General features: G+C 37.6%; 1 protein-coding gene across 1 annotated transcript; it reads right to left on the bottom strand.

Annotated features, from left to right (window-relative positions):
* Positions 1-636: 636 nt before the first annotated feature.
* Positions 637-4,250, bottom strand: LOC137717985 (probable receptor-like protein kinase At1g80640). The gene is made up of 10 exons (XM_068457514.1): positions 3,856-4,250; positions 3,407-3,580; positions 3,024-3,274; positions 2,791-2,923; positions 2,639-2,702; positions 2,460-2,556; positions 2,215-2,317; positions 1,475-1,593; positions 1,303-1,392; positions 637-1,150 (listed from the first exon to the last, which is right to left on the bottom strand). Exons 1-10 carry the CDS (start codon positions 4,022-4,024, stop codon positions 983-985), a joined length of 1,368 nt encoding a protein of 455 aa, XP_068313615.1. The 5' UTR covers positions 4,025-4,250; the 3' UTR covers positions 637-982.
* Between the last annotated feature and the right edge of the window lie 11,034 nt (positions 4,251-15,284).

Below are 15,284 nucleotides of genomic sequence, written 5' to 3'. Positions count from 1 at the left end.
ACAATAAAATGGGCCCAGAGTGAGGAGCCCACAACAACAAACAAACAGAAAAACCTAGACATGAAAATGTAAAACAACCACCTCCAGCAAAACAGCTACACCACTGTCGCAAATTTGTCGCCACCACCCGGAAGAACAAGGCATAGAAAGAAGCTATGCGATAAACTCAGAGGAAACTGAGATCAAACTCAAGGCAACCTGAGACACAAAATGCTTAGAACAAAAATAACCGAAATCTAAGTGCATAAAAAGAAAATCCAAATCAACAACCATGGTGGTTTGGGGAAGGGAAATCCTGGGGAGGTGGGGGAGTCAGAGGAAAAGGTGAGAATGCGCGTGGGATCTTGGCTTACGCAAATGCGCGTGGGAATGTAGGGTGCCGTCTTCTACAAAAGCTACTTATAAGGAATTAGTTATTCGTATTGCCGATTGATTTTAAAATGAGCCTCAATTGCTTTATTGGTGTCAGAATATGTTTACATACATGTGAAGTTCAAAAGCCACACAAGCTACACATCACCAAATACGTGTGGTTTAGAGTTTCACCACACGTGAATGAATCCTCAACTTCCTTTAGTCCGGTGGCTAGAATCTAATTCATGTACCAAAAACTTTTTCACGGCAATGCTCATAAGATGGTAATAAGTGATGCTTTCCTTAACAATTTTACTTCATCAGAAAATTAGCTGATTTCTTACACTGAAAACAAAAGGGTCAAAAATGAAATTAGCTAGCGTCTTGGACGAATACGCCTCATATGCACAAGTATCTTAAACCAAATTCATTCAATTTACAGATGTGAAAAATTATCCGGAGAATTTTTCACTCCATCGGGGCAACTATCTTCCACTGCAGTAACCGAAGGCATTAACTCCCAGCAAAATATTTGTGAGCAAAAGCAAATCAAAGTGCCATTTGGAGCAGTGATTAGAGCAGTGGGAACCGAAATGTTGCAGAAGCATCATGAAGCATTTCTTGTGCATCAATGACCAGGAGAAACTGGGGCGCTTCCTGGAGGTCCAGGTTGGGTAACTCTTAGTGTCCCTCCAAGCTCCACCGGAACAAGAGGGACAAGAGAATGTAAAACATCTGTTATCAGAGGGCGGTAACTTGGTTCCGGTTGCACACATAACACAGCAACAGCAGCAACCTGTATGTAACGCATTGCAACTGATCAATTATAAGAATTGGGTCCATTCAGTATAGTACTAACAGTCTATCAAAGGAATCAATACAGAGTCAAGCAGGAGTCTATCACAGAGCTAATAGAACCGAGCGTACTAGATTTTGTATTTCACAAACCTGGTATAAGTGCTTCAAATCCATGGAATCTTTGATAACAGGATCCACAATGTTTGGAAGCTTTGATCTGTCAGTGAGCTGAGGCATGGCCTGATTAATTTCGAAACATTTGAGTTTTTAGTGGGAACAATGTAAATTAATTTAATGGAAAGCAGTTCAGAGAAAGGCATACCCATGTGACTATAGATTGGCACTGAGTTGGTGCCAGTTTTTGAACAGGCCTTATTCCCAGTAGAAGCTCCAGAAGCACAACTCCAAAAGCATAGACATCACTCTTATCCGTCAATTTACCTGAAAAATAAAACGACCGGTTTTCTTAGACATTGCCCAAACATGAAGTGATAAACAAGCAAGTTTAGAGATGTTTAAATTGTGAGAAGTCTGGTAACGGGAAAGCTTGCATAACTGATTATGTGCACTGTTGTGAATGTTATTGTTTAAATGCGAGATTCTAAGTTCTAACATGCATACACCAACCCCATCTATAACCCAAAAACTTTGCTATACCCGGCTAACATTTCTTCAACGCGAATCCAAACTTTTCATAAAATCAACAAGTCATCCAAAAGTTGAACTCCAGCGACTACCTTTATCTTCTCTCATGTTGAATCCACCTAAATGTTTTCCCCATCCCTAACTTCGATTGAGCTCGAGTAAAACAAGTCCGGAATTTCCTCTTCCAAACCAGAAATGGAATATGCCCCCAGTGGCAGAACATGTGCAGCAATGGACACAAGATAGCATAATTTAAAAATAATTATTTAATATCTCTATCAAACTTAGTGCCAATGCAGTTGTCAAGGGTCCGAAGAACAATTAGATTACACCTAGCTAAGCGAAAAGCAAACTAAAATTCAATCAGTAAGATTCAAAGAATACATGTTGCAATTATTACAAGTTTAGTTGGCATACCATCCAAAAGATACTCTGGAGCAACATAACCCAAGGTCCCAGAGAGCTTGACATTCTTACTGTTTTTTGCCCTGTCAGCCACGGCAAGACCAAAATCTGAAAGCTGAAACCAGCCACCATGAGAGAGAGAAAAGCTTCAGTGAATTTAAATGCAAGAGGATAATAATGCATGGAAGCAATTTTTAAATGGAAACTCAATACTTTACAAGGAAAGATGACACACTGCAATAATCATATAACCCTACCTTGGCATTGAAGTTGGCATCTAAAAGAATATTAGATGTTTTCAGATCTCTATGGATCACTGGAGGGTTGCAGTACTCGTGTAGATATTCTAGCCCTCTGTTCAACAGCGGCCAATATGTTAGTTTATATGCAAGAATCAAGAACAAGAAGATCCAACAACTGGGAAAACCCAGCTCACCTTGCTGCATCCAGAGCGATTTTCATTCGCATAGGCCATGTTAATACAGAACCATGAGAGTGTCCTACAACAATTTGATTTACATATCAGCACCATTTGATTATCTTTGTTTCTAAGATTTAAAAAAATCGAAGAATGAAATAACTGTTTACCATGCAATTGACTTTCCACAGATCCGTTATGCATCAGTTCGTAAACAATGAACCTTGAGTCACCATTAATACTACAACCCAAAAAGGTAATTATATTTGGATGCTGAATTTTATGCAACAACTCCACCTCATTCTGCAATTCCAAATGGTAATTCAATTACACTCAATAAGTACACCAGATAAACAAAAAATCTAGTTTCTTGACTTGAACTAAAATGTCAAACAAGGGTTACCTCATATTCTCTCTCAGCATCCTGACTTGCACAGTCTAGTTTCTTGACTGCAACAAGCAAATTATTATCCAACCGAGCTTTATAAACACATCCGAATCCACCCTCACCAATAATATTACTTTCACGAAAATCGTTGGTGCCTTTTTCCAGTCCCTTATATTCAATTACTGGAACAGATCCCTTCTTAGAAACCATCCTTGTGGAATTGAATTTCCCCACAAATGGACCCAATGCAAGCCCCTTCTCGCCATCTTCGCATACAAACCAAAGAAACAGAACAAAACAAAACACAAAATCTCAGCCAGCAATCCACAAATAAACTAAAACCCACAAATTGAAGCAAGATTTAGGGACCAAAAAAGTGTTTGTAAAAGTGGAAGTACCTGAGTTGCTCTGATAACTTTTCTTGGGGGATTTGTGTGGAAATTTTTTGTGGTAAATCCACAAGCACAACAGTGATAAAAGAACTACACCAAGCGCAGTGCAGGTAACAATGAGTGCAATTAGCATTGTCTTATGTGAACCAATTTGATGCCTTTCACTTCCTTCTTCAATTCCTGATACCACATGAAATATACAGATGAGAGAAGTTTGATCAAATGGGCAGAATTTAGCACATTAAAGCAAACAGATGTTGCACCCACATCAGCAAAAAAAGGGGTAATTTCAGCAAGAAATTGATAAAATCAGAGAAATTCAACTCAATTATTGCAGTAAATGCACGAATTTTGGTGGGGATTTTTTGAAATTCGAAATTCGAAAATGGAGAACTCGTGACCCAGTTAAAAACCCAGTTGCTAGAAATGAAAAATGAAGAGTCTAGAGAGAGAACCTGGAGTGAAAGTAGCCATTGATGAAGCAATTGGAGAAATGTGCGAGGAGGGAGGAGCAGATATGGAGGAAAGAAAAGGGTCAGTCGGTGTGGCGCCAACACAAATGGGAGTTGGCTGTACAAGCAGCAAAAGCAAAACTTGAAGAAGAAGAAGAAGAAGAAGCTTCATTGTTGTTGTTGTGCTTTTGCTTTTGCTTCACTGCGTCCAATAACGCATGGAGATGGAAATTGTTCCAAGGGAAAAGAGGAGAGAGAGAGTAGGGATGGTTGGTTCTGTTCTGTTTCTTCTCCTTCTCCTTGTGAATTTTGAATTCTGAGTCTATCTTGTCTGTGTGTGTCTCTCTCTTTACCAACTTAGCGACTAGCCATATTTTCTTATGAACTTCCTTTTAAAACCATCTTTTCAGTCTGCAAAAGGTAAAAGCGCAGAAAAAGCTGTGGTGGTGTCTGCGGGGATAACAGTTACACACCGTTCATGTGGGCACTCAATAAACTACCGTTTTTGTCATTTAGTACCACATTCTAATAGCATTACTTTTTATCAGAGGTTTTAAGTTCGATTTCTATTACAGAAGAATTTGAATCACATCATTGTTAATTTATTGTGAGGTTAAACTTACTTGCGTTCTTAAAATAGATAATATCATTTGTTATTAAAATTAAAATTAAAATCACCCTTTTAAAAAAAAAAATTTAAATTAACATTTTTTGCATGAACAATTAGAAAAATAAAACAAATTGAAGTCAATGTGATCCATAATTTTTCTTTTAGGACTAATGAGGAGTACGAGGACTAAGCGAACAAGATTAACTCTAAAAATTCAAGCGGCGAAAATTATATGAAAACGGGGCTACTTTTGAGGATAGAGTACCAAAAACTAGAAACTAGCATTATAAAAGTACCGTTTGGTACGTGGGACGGAACAGAATAGAGTGGGACAAGGTGTTCCGTTCCACGTTTGGTGCGCCTAAAACGGGTGGAACGAGCTGTTCCACGGGACGAGTTTTTGGTGAATTTTCGTTCCGCCTCACCCCCCTGGAACGACTCGTTCCACATCCGTGGAACACAAAATTATAACCTCTCCGTCTCCTTCTTCTTCCTCCTTGTTTCCATCCGAGGGCATCTTTGCTCCCGCTCCGTTCCGTTCTGTCATGTCCCGTCCCGTCCCGTCCCATTCCGTTCCGTCTCGTCTCGTCTGCATACCAAACGATACCAAAATGTCGTAACTCTTTACTGTTATCCTCAATTTCATTGAAATTCAATGTCATTTTCACTGCTAGTAAGTTGTGTGCATTTATTCCTTCTTTACATGTGACTCTACATACATGATGTCGGGCTGTCACATGCGTTGGAAACAAAATTATGAAAATGACACAAAGGAAATTTAGCTGAACTAAATTTGGTTGGACGGAGTGTGTCTTTGAGATTTCTCATCCAAATTGTGGAGAAATTTTTCATTCTACCTAGAACACGGATGGTACATCAATAGTTATTATGCAAGTGAAAGGAAGTCTTATTTTTCAAGTTGTTAACTTTAACACAAGTATCTAGCCCCTTGTATAGTATCTAGCACCGGAAAAAGTTAGTGGAGTGATTTTTCATCACAAAATCGGTACTATCTACACCCTAAATGTGGGTTAAAGTTACATTTTTGAGTTCTAATTACAAAATTGGCATAACCATCAATGACCTAATCTCTACTAATTAACAAAACACTCATTGTCAACCAAAATTCTATGAAATTATCAGTTTAACCCTCTAATTAAAACATAACATAAATAAGAAATATGGGGCAGAAATATAATCTCACACAACCAAATTTTGCTGTTTTTTTTTTTCAAAACCTCACCTAAATGTAATTCTAACATATCTCTAATTCAAAATAAATAAAAAAAATTTAAAAAAAAAACTTCCTAATTAAAAGTTTTCTCACGCACTTTGTGTATGTTCATATGCTAGTATTATGTAAACAAATAAGACTTGTCACGTGTTTGGTGACAAACAGGTAACAAATTGTATTACATAGCCCCATGTTACCTTTATTTTTCTAGGGGGAACTTCTTTTCCTTTTTCTATTTTTTTTATTTTTGTTATATTTTTTTATAATTTATTTATTTAAGAAAAAAAAGAACTAATTGCTAAGGATTAGGGAGACCCACGTGTGAGAACTATTAGTCAATTGAAGATCTAAGAGTTGGTAGAGCGTCACACTCAGACCAATTTTATGCATGCAAAAGCTGACAATTTGTAAGATCATTTGCGTGCCTCTAGTTCCAAAGTTCATCACACATGCTCAACTTTTTGTGCAATTTTCTTTGGTTTTTTTGGCATTTTATAGCTTGTCCCATGTTCTTTTTGTGAAATAATTTAAAAAATAAATGTATGGAGACTAAGATGTTAGTGCATATCGATTGTAATTGGCATTTTTCTAGCCTAAACTTTTGCGTGTAAGTTGAGTCTTAGATGTTAGGATTGGTTCTACTCGAGTTAACAAAGATCAAGCCTAACCGATTATTGTTGTTCTACAGTAACTAAGTCACAATCTCAAGTTTAGGATATTAAAGTTTTTTTTTTTTCTTTTGTCAAACGATAGATATGTTAAATTAGGAAACCGCGAAGTTCAAACCCACATCGTGGTGTAAGAATAACATTTTTCTCCACTACTGTATCGGGAAACTAATTAAGCTAATTAATTTATTTATATAATTATATTAGCTATCCTTTTAGGACCTGGATTTTTGTCGTGGGTTAATGGTTAGTCGTCATTTGTTTGATTTAAGGCTTTGGAATAAAGCCCATTTGACTTGAGGTTTTGGTGCTAGGGTTTACACATGAAATATTATAGGCCTTTTTGAACTTTAATCCTTCAAAAAGATTAAAATTTAATAAAAATCTAGTGTTAGATTGAATATTGATTTTAGTCCTTTAATGTGTACTTAATTCAAATTAATATTATATTTTTGTTTTTATATTTAATAGATAACTTATTTAATGTTATTACATTAAATTTTAAATTTACTATTATACACATTTTAATTCATTAATTTTATTTAACTTTCTCTAATTAGTGTACCTAAACGTCCATATCATAATATATTTTACTAAACTAGTGTACCGAAATGCCCGTACCTAAATATATTGTAGTGAATTAGTGACACATAAGAAAATATGTAAAAACATAAGTGTACCAAAAATTCTGTACCTAACTATATGAAACTAAATTAGTGTACCGAAATATCGGTACCTAAATATATTGCACTAAACTAGTGTACCGAAATATCCCTACCTAACCATATTATACTAACCCTGTGTACCGAAATGTTCGTACCTAAATATATTGTAATGACTTAGTGGCATATAAGAAAATATGTAAAAACATAAGTGTACCAAAAAATCTCTACGAAAATATTTTCTTATATAAGATGCTTACCATAATGAGAATTAAAATTTATAATATTTTCATAAAATTTAAATTCATAAAATTATAAATAAATTAAAAAAGAGACATTGAATACATATGCTAGCATTAAGTAGAGTCTAGGGACTAAAATCAATTTTTAATCTTGTATAAGACATTTTTATAAACTTAATCTTATATATGTGTGCACATAATATAGAGAGCTCATATGCATTAGAGAGGAAATACTTTGTGCGTGTTCGTTATGAGGGATTGCCTAACTATTGTCTCATATGTGGCAAGCTAGGGCATGTTACTAGGTGGTGTAAGGATGAGATGCTTGGTGAGATGGCTACGACAGACGCTATGTATGCGTTTAAGGGTTTGGATGCGGAATATGACTTGAGGGGGAATTGGCTTAAAGGAAGAGGATAGCAGGCGAAATCAGGGTATGGGGACATGCATAGAGGTTCGAGGGGATGAAGTGGGTCAACTTCTTCATCAACTTGTAGAAGACAGCATAATGGTACCAATGTTGAGCAACGTGACCGTCGAGTTAAGGTGGTGGATGAGGAGGAAAGGCAGAGGTTGGAACGTGAGAAAGCTTTTAACGCTGATCTTATTGGTTCAGGAGGTGTGGTCGCGCTGGAGGCAAGACTGATTGTCTTGATGAATCACCCTGAGAAAGGAGGGGCGGTGGGGGATAGTGATGAGAGCTTGCAGATCAGCCATGCCTTTGATCTCAATGTTCCCATTGTGGTGAAGCAAGAAGGGTTCTTAGATTCTTTGCCAGCGACGAGAGGGGAGGGTGCAAGTTTGGGTGAGGCTCTTTTGTCCCAAGACTCTGATCCTTTTAATTTGGTACCCATCATTAAGGCAATTACGAAAGGAGGAACTAAGCGGAGCCGTGAGGAAAAAGCTGAGAGTGTAGAATCGTATGAGGAAGGATTGCATTGTGTGAAGAAGAACCCAAGGTCTGGAATAGACCAAGCGGAGGCCACCTACGAGCGGTCTCCGTGATCGCAATGAATATCTTATGCTGGAGCTGTCAGGGTATTTGGGGAGACCTAAGAGTTGACGATCTATTGGAGCTGAATAGGCTTCACTCCCCCGAGGTAATGGCTCTAATGGAAACTAAGAATCATAGTAGACGTTATCGATATTTAAAAAAAAGGCTTGGAATGGCGTGCATGCATGCTATTGAGCCTAGGGGTATTGCAGGCGATATGTGTTTGTTTTGGAGAGATGCAAAGGATGTTGTGCTGATTAAAAATGGAGAGTTTTTTTATTGAAGTACTGATTGATGATATGGCTCACCACTATAAATGGCGACTTGTGGTTGTTTATGCGAGTACTAATGATCGTAAGAGGGCACAACAATTAGGTGTCTTATCCGAACGTATTTCTAATTGGGCAAAATGAGCAAAAAGATATCACTTAGTTGAAGGAGGCACTTAGACATGCGTACCAGCAACCGATGTTTGATGGACCTCGGATTTGGGACATGGAAGCAGAGCTCAAATGGGCAATTAAGAATGAAGAAATTTATTGGCAGACGAAATCTTAAGTGCAGTGGTTGCAAGAAGGAGATAAAAATACTAGATTTTTTTCATGCTCAAACTATGAAAAGGAGAAAGAGGAATGAAATCCGTGGATTAGAAAAGGAAGATGAAACATGGTCCACTGATAGGCAGCGTATCCAGGATGTTGTTGTTCAGTAATTTCACTCTCTATTTGTTATGGCTAGACCCATAAGCTCCAGGAGATTATTGCTTGTGTACCAAGTAGGGTTGGGTAATTGGATAATAATATCTTGATTGCTTAAGTGACTGATGCGGAAATTGAGAATGCAATATACTAGATGCATCCAATTAAATCGCCAGGTCCAGATGGGTTTAATGCAAGTTTTTTCCAACATCATTAGGAGACGGTGGGAGGTGTTGTTTTAGGTATGTTTAAATCTTTCAAACTAGACAGATGCTATTGGAGTTAAACCATACTAATATTGTGCTTATTTCAAAAGTGGACAATCCAAGGAAAATTACTCAGTTTCGGCCGATATCTTTATGTAATGTGGTGTATAAGATTATTTCCAAGGTTCTGACGAACCGGCTAAAGAAAGTTGTTTCTAAAGTTATTAGCCAAAATCAGTCGGCGTTTGTAACGGGGTGCCAAATTTTGGATAACATTTTGGTGGTCCATGAATCGTTACTTTCCATGAAGCAAGGGAATGATGAAGGTATTAATTTTATGGCGCTAAAATTGGACATGGCTAAAGCTTATGACCGTGTTGAATGGCCTTTTTGAATGCTATGATGCTTATATTGGGGTTTGATGATATTTTTTGTTAGTGGGTAATGGAATGTGTGCAGACAGTCTCATACAATGTGATTATCAATGAGGAGCCCACGGGTCACATTGAATCTTGCCAAGGACTTTGGCAAGGAGACCCTTTATCGCCGTTTTTTATCCCTGTTTTTATTTCTAATTTGTGTCGAAGGGTTATCTGACTTAATACAAAATAAGGAGAAGGTTGGGCATATCCGGGGGATAACTGCCACCCAATGTGCCAAGCCTCTCTCTCACATGTTCTTTGCGAATGATTCGGTTCTCTTTTGTCCATCTACGGAAATGGAGGCCATACAAGTTACTGGTTTACTTCAAAAATATGCTGAGGGTTTTGGGCAATGTGTTAATTTGGAGAAGAGCTCGACATTTTTTAGTTCAAGTTGTCCGCAAGCAATGTGGGTTCGGTTATCCGTAATGTTGGGTATTAAATATCAAGAGAACTTTGGGAAGTACTTGGGTATTCAAGCAGATTTTAAGGGTTTGAAGAAGAAAGTGTTTGAAGACATACGAAATAAGCTGGAGGAAAGAATTAATGGTTGGGTAGAACAGTTCCTATCGGTGGCTGGGAAATAGATTCTCCTTAAAAGTGTAGCTACTGCTTTGCCTAACTACACAATGTATTGTTTCCAACTTTCCATTCAATTGGTTAAGGAGATTGAGCAAGTGATTGCTAGGTTTTGGTGGAGGGATCCGAAAACGCAGAAGGGGATTCATTGGTTGGCTTGGAATAAAATGTCGAAAGGGAAGGCATCTGAAGGTCTTGGGTTTAAGGAAATTATTTCATTCAATTTAGCTATGCTAGAGAAGGTTGGGTGGAGGATTATTTGGAATCCGGATTCTCTTTTGGCAAAAATTCTTCGAGCGAAATATTATCCTACCTCGTCTTTCTTGGAGGCTCCAATGGGAAGAGGCACTTCGTGGGAATGGAAAGGTATCTTGCAGGGATGAAAAATCTTCAAATGGGGACTCCGATGGAGGGTTAGGGATGGACGGACATTATGAAAGATCCATGGTTACCTACACCACGCACTTTCCTACCCATCTCACGGTCTGGGGACATGTCGTTGGTGGTGGAGGATTTGGTGGGTGTTGATGGGTTATGGAACAGGAACATTGTTGAATGATGTTTCAATGAGGAGGAAGTGCGTATCATTTTGAGTATGCCAATTAGTAAGTTTCTGTGTCCCGATCAGATTATTCGGCATTATACATGGAATAGGATGTACTCTGTTAAATCTGGATATATGGTTGCTCAATCGTGTGAAAATTAACTTGACACATAAATTACACCCTATTTGTGACAATTGTAGTATATATGCAAGTAGGGATCGTTCTAGACCGGGGATTAACTAGGGATGCTAATCAACACAATTAAGACTTAAAAACACTAATTTAGACTCTATAGACTCAAAAACTAACTCAAAACATTTAAAACAGCAACAAACACTAAAAAAGACTCAATTCTAGACCTAACAAGTAATTTTGACGAAAATACAACTTAACTTGACTCAAAAGATTAAAAGAAAACATATTTTGACTCAAATAACAAGACTAAATGAAAGGGGGATTGTTTTTGACGAATTTAAAACTTAAAACAAAAACTTTGTAGAAAACACTTTGTAAAAACGAAATTAGGTGAATTAAATGGGTGAAAGGCTAGTTAGAGGGTCCTTCTCCACACATGATATATGCTTATGAACCAATTTCCAGTTATTATTCCTTTAGACTATGAATGACAACACCCCAAGTTAATTGCATTGCACAACTAACCATTAGATTTTCCTTATTTCATTGAATTAGATGGAATACGCATCTAAACCAAATTATCTTTCTCAAGTTCCCTATATGAAACGCATAACAAAGATACATATCAAAAGTCATTAAGTTTTGTGAAAATCATAAGCATTGACAAGGCATTCATCACCATGAAACGCATGAGACTCATACCAAGGATTTACTTCACACGATTGTAACTAGCAACCTCCACTACTTGTGAATATAAGTGAATAACTATTACGTGAAACTCCCTTATACTCTAGCATCAAATTCATGCATGCAAATTAAGTGTCGACCCCCAACCCACATACATAAACAAGTTTTAATAACTTAGATAAGCAAATCACATTCACACCTTAAAAACAATAACTGTATGGAATCAATTCATATAAAACATATAATCATGGCTTCGAATTCACCTCCAACTAAAAAGAAATTAGTTCCACATGTTCGCAAAACAAAGATAGAATACACCTAGAAACACTCCAGGTGGCTCCTCCTTCCTTCCTTGCTGCCCACAATGGGGATTTGTGTGAATTTAGGCTCTTGAGGTATGGTGGATGGCGTGGTGTAAATTTGGGGTAGAGGGTGGTGTAGGGTGAATTGTGGTGTTTGATGGCTGAAAGTATGAATGAATGAGTAGATGGATTCAATGGTGCGGCATAGGGTTGTATTTATAGGCTAATTTATGCACACTTTTTGAAGGAAAAGGATTGCACAATCCTAGGGTAAAAGGGTTAAGTCTTTGCAGAAACCAAAAGGGAAAGGGATAGGGAATTTTCGCCAGAAATTAAGGGCTTCTAGAAACTAGGTATTTTATGGCAGAAATTAGACTTCTAGAAGGGATAAAAGGCAGATTTCTGGACCTAAATGGATAAGGACATATGATATAGGTGTAGGATATAAATTACAACTCCTAAACCTCCAAGGAATGACCTAGATGCGGCACATAAGGGATTAGGCTTCTAGAATCTGTTTTATGTGTTTAAATATACATCTAATCCTTTTAAATAGCTAGAATTATGGCACAAACTGATTTGGATAAGATAAGATAGGATAGGGTAAGGTTGGATAAGATAAGGTAAGATAAGGTTGGATAAGGTTCCTTATTTCTTGCTATTTCCTTATCTTCTTTGCATTTGAACTTCTTTCTCCAGATTTGTAGCCTTCCTTAGCCTCTCTTGACTTCAATTTCGTCCATCAACTTTGCTCCATAGTTAAGCTATCTAATTCATGTCCAAAACTGCTCCAAATAGCTTCAAAATGCACTTTCTTGCTCCTTTTGCGATTAGGACCTATAAACATACGAAAATAGCTTAAAAGACTATAATAAGTAGTAATTAACTAACTAAATGCAAGGAAACAACATAACTAAGTAGCATAAATATGTTCCTATCACTCAGGAAATGAATAGAAATTGAGAGCTTGGAGGAAGGGTGTGGGATAGTCAAGTGGGGATCATGCTAAAGATCCTATTTGGGGGCTATAGTGTAGTTGAAGGTTCTGTTGGAAATATGCCCTAAAACCACTCATATGATGATACTTTACAGACATTCACAAAGTTAAACTAATGTAGTTTAAATGTAAAGGGCAAAGATTATTGTTTGAGCCGTCTCATATAAATGTTATATGCTTAAACGATAAGTCCAAGGAATATGTGATTGGAAGAATGCGATCTAAAGAAGTTAGATTCATGAGACCATTCTTTCGTTGACACATCCTAAACGTTCCTGATCATAGGATTGTCAATTGGGCATTGACAGTCCGTTAAGATCAGTACGTGTTATGTCTTCTCTCAGGGAGAGTGACTAGTCTCGAGTCATTGGTGTGTGTGACATCAAGACAAGTACGTAGGTGCTCAATAGAGAATGAGTTCACTGAACACGATCAACGAAGAGTTCTCATATTCATGTCACATGAGAACTCATGGTTGGGATAATGCAAATTAGTCTTTTGATCTGAGGCATCACAGTTGTCTTGTGGTTAGGTCCTTAATCTTTGATTATGTCAAAGTCACTCCATCAGGAGGGTGTCCACGGCATCGTTGGGGTTAAGCCACTTAGCCATGGAGGCAAGTGAATGCGCAACAAGGGATCTCTAACCTTCAAACTGTTTGAGGGAGAATACTCTATGATATGATTAAGAATCTTTGGCCAAAGTATGAATGAGATTTAGGAATGTGTTCCAAATCACATTCAAGGTAATCATATAAGCACAAGACTCACATTGGATAGTAGACATGAATAAACTATCAAACCAAACAATATGGTCAAGAGTATTGTATTAGAGAAAGACCGTATTGCATTTGTAATCCTAAAACTGAATAGGTTCTCCACCTCTTCTGATTAGCTTGGGTAACCATGACATGCTGCTAGGCGTCAACCATGGTTTATGGAAGCCCTAAAAGTGTATTATCACTAACGGGAGAATTGAAAGTAAGTTTCAATTCACAATCGATTAGAAAGAGTTTTAATCGCCCACTGCCTCGCTAAAAGGAACCTAATGGATTGTTCACCGAGTAAGGTAGAGTTTGAAGAAACAACGGAGATGAGTAAGAATAATTAAATGGTTTAATTATTTATCTAAGGCTAGGATTAATTAATATGTTAATTAATCAAACGAATAAGTTCGTTAAAGACCTCGGGTTAGTTTTGGGCCGCAAGGCCCAATGGGATTTGAATGTCAAGCCCATTAACTCAAGTTGTATGACAACTTGAATAAACAAAGGGCTTGAAAGCCCAATAAACCCTATAGGCCGGCCATGTTAGAAGAATATGGCTTTTGGTCCATTAGGTCACTTATTTGAAGGGACTATATAAAGGACTTTATAGCCTAAAATTCATTAAGGGTTGTTTTTGGGGAAAGGATGAGAACACAAGCTCTCCTTTCTCTCTAAAATTTCGGCCACCTTGGAGGGATCATCTAGCAATCAAACTCCTCCAAGGTCACTCATTTCTTCTTCATTATGCCTTGGTGATGAATCATTAGAGGTTCTCAATTTTGGGAACTTTGGAGAAACCTTTTTCATCCATCCAAATCCATAGATCTAAGATGCAAGGAATGAAGGCCCTCTCTTTGGGTGATTAGCCTTTGTTTAAATACAAAGAGGAATCTACAAAGGTATATATTTCAACTCACTTTGTTTTGAGTTGATTATTGGTTCACCATTTTACTAGGCTTTGAACATTCATTGGTAATGTTTTGTTTTTAAGTGCATGCTAGCATGATTCCGCCTTTAATTTGTTAATTGCATGCTAATGATGTTGCTTAAATGAAAATGTCATCTTCCAAAATAATCCTTCAGGTTCCTCCTAAGCTTTGTCATTTTATTTGGAAGGGCTGTAAAAACGTTCTCGCAGTAAGATCTAATTTACAACGACAGGGCGTCCGTTTAGAGACTTGTTGTCCACACTGCAGGGAAGATACAGAGACACAGGTACATGTATTTTTTAAATGTCCTTTTGCTAGTGTGTTTTGGTTTGGCTCTCCTTTACAACTGGATGTGGTGTCGGTGGAGGGGGAAGATTTTTTGGCATGTTGGAAATGGTTGTTGAAAAAATATGGTGTTGCGGAGGAGGGGGGATAGGTTGATGAGGTGGGTGGTTTATGGTTTATGGAGGATTTGGAAGTGTCAGAATAGCGTGGTTTTTTAGAAGAATATGGTGGAGCCTAGAGTAGCTTTGGAGTTATTAAAGAGTCAATGGGGGGAGATTGAAGGATGTGAAGGGGCCTAGGTGTTGCCTGCATGCAGCAGACGACAAAGGGGGAAGGTGGTTCACGAGAGGTGGATGAAGCCTTATTTTCAAACAATTAAGATTAATTGTGATCGAGCTTGGCATAAGCAAACGCGTAAGGGTGGATTCGGTTAGGTGGCTAGAGATTTTGCGGGGATTTTTAAAAGAGCTA

This window comes from Pyrus communis, chromosome 15, assembly GCF_963583255.1.
Source record: "Pyrus communis chromosome 15, drPyrComm1.1, whole genome shotgun sequence".
Lineage (NCBI taxonomy): Eukaryota > Viridiplantae > Streptophyta > Magnoliopsida > Rosales > Rosaceae > Pyrus > Pyrus communis.
This window is presented reverse-complemented; position numbering and strand designations above follow the sequence as displayed.

What these genes read in the sequence shown, in the direction of transcription:
- LOC137717985 (XM_068457514.1), bottom strand. Translation starts at nt 4,024, where the DNA reads ATGAAGCTTCTTCTTCTTCTTCTTCTTCAAGTTTTGCTTTTGCTGCTT. An exon ending in AATGGCTACTTTCACTCCAG is followed by an intron (nt 3,581 to 3,855) that starts GTTCTCTCTCTA and finishes ATGTGGTATCAG; the next exon opens with GAATTGAAGAAGGAAGTGAA. An exon ending in ATTTGAAGCACTTATACCAG is followed by an intron (nt 1,151 to 1,302) that starts GTTTGTGAAATA and finishes CGTTACATACAG; the next exon opens with GTTGCTGCTGTTGCTGTGTT.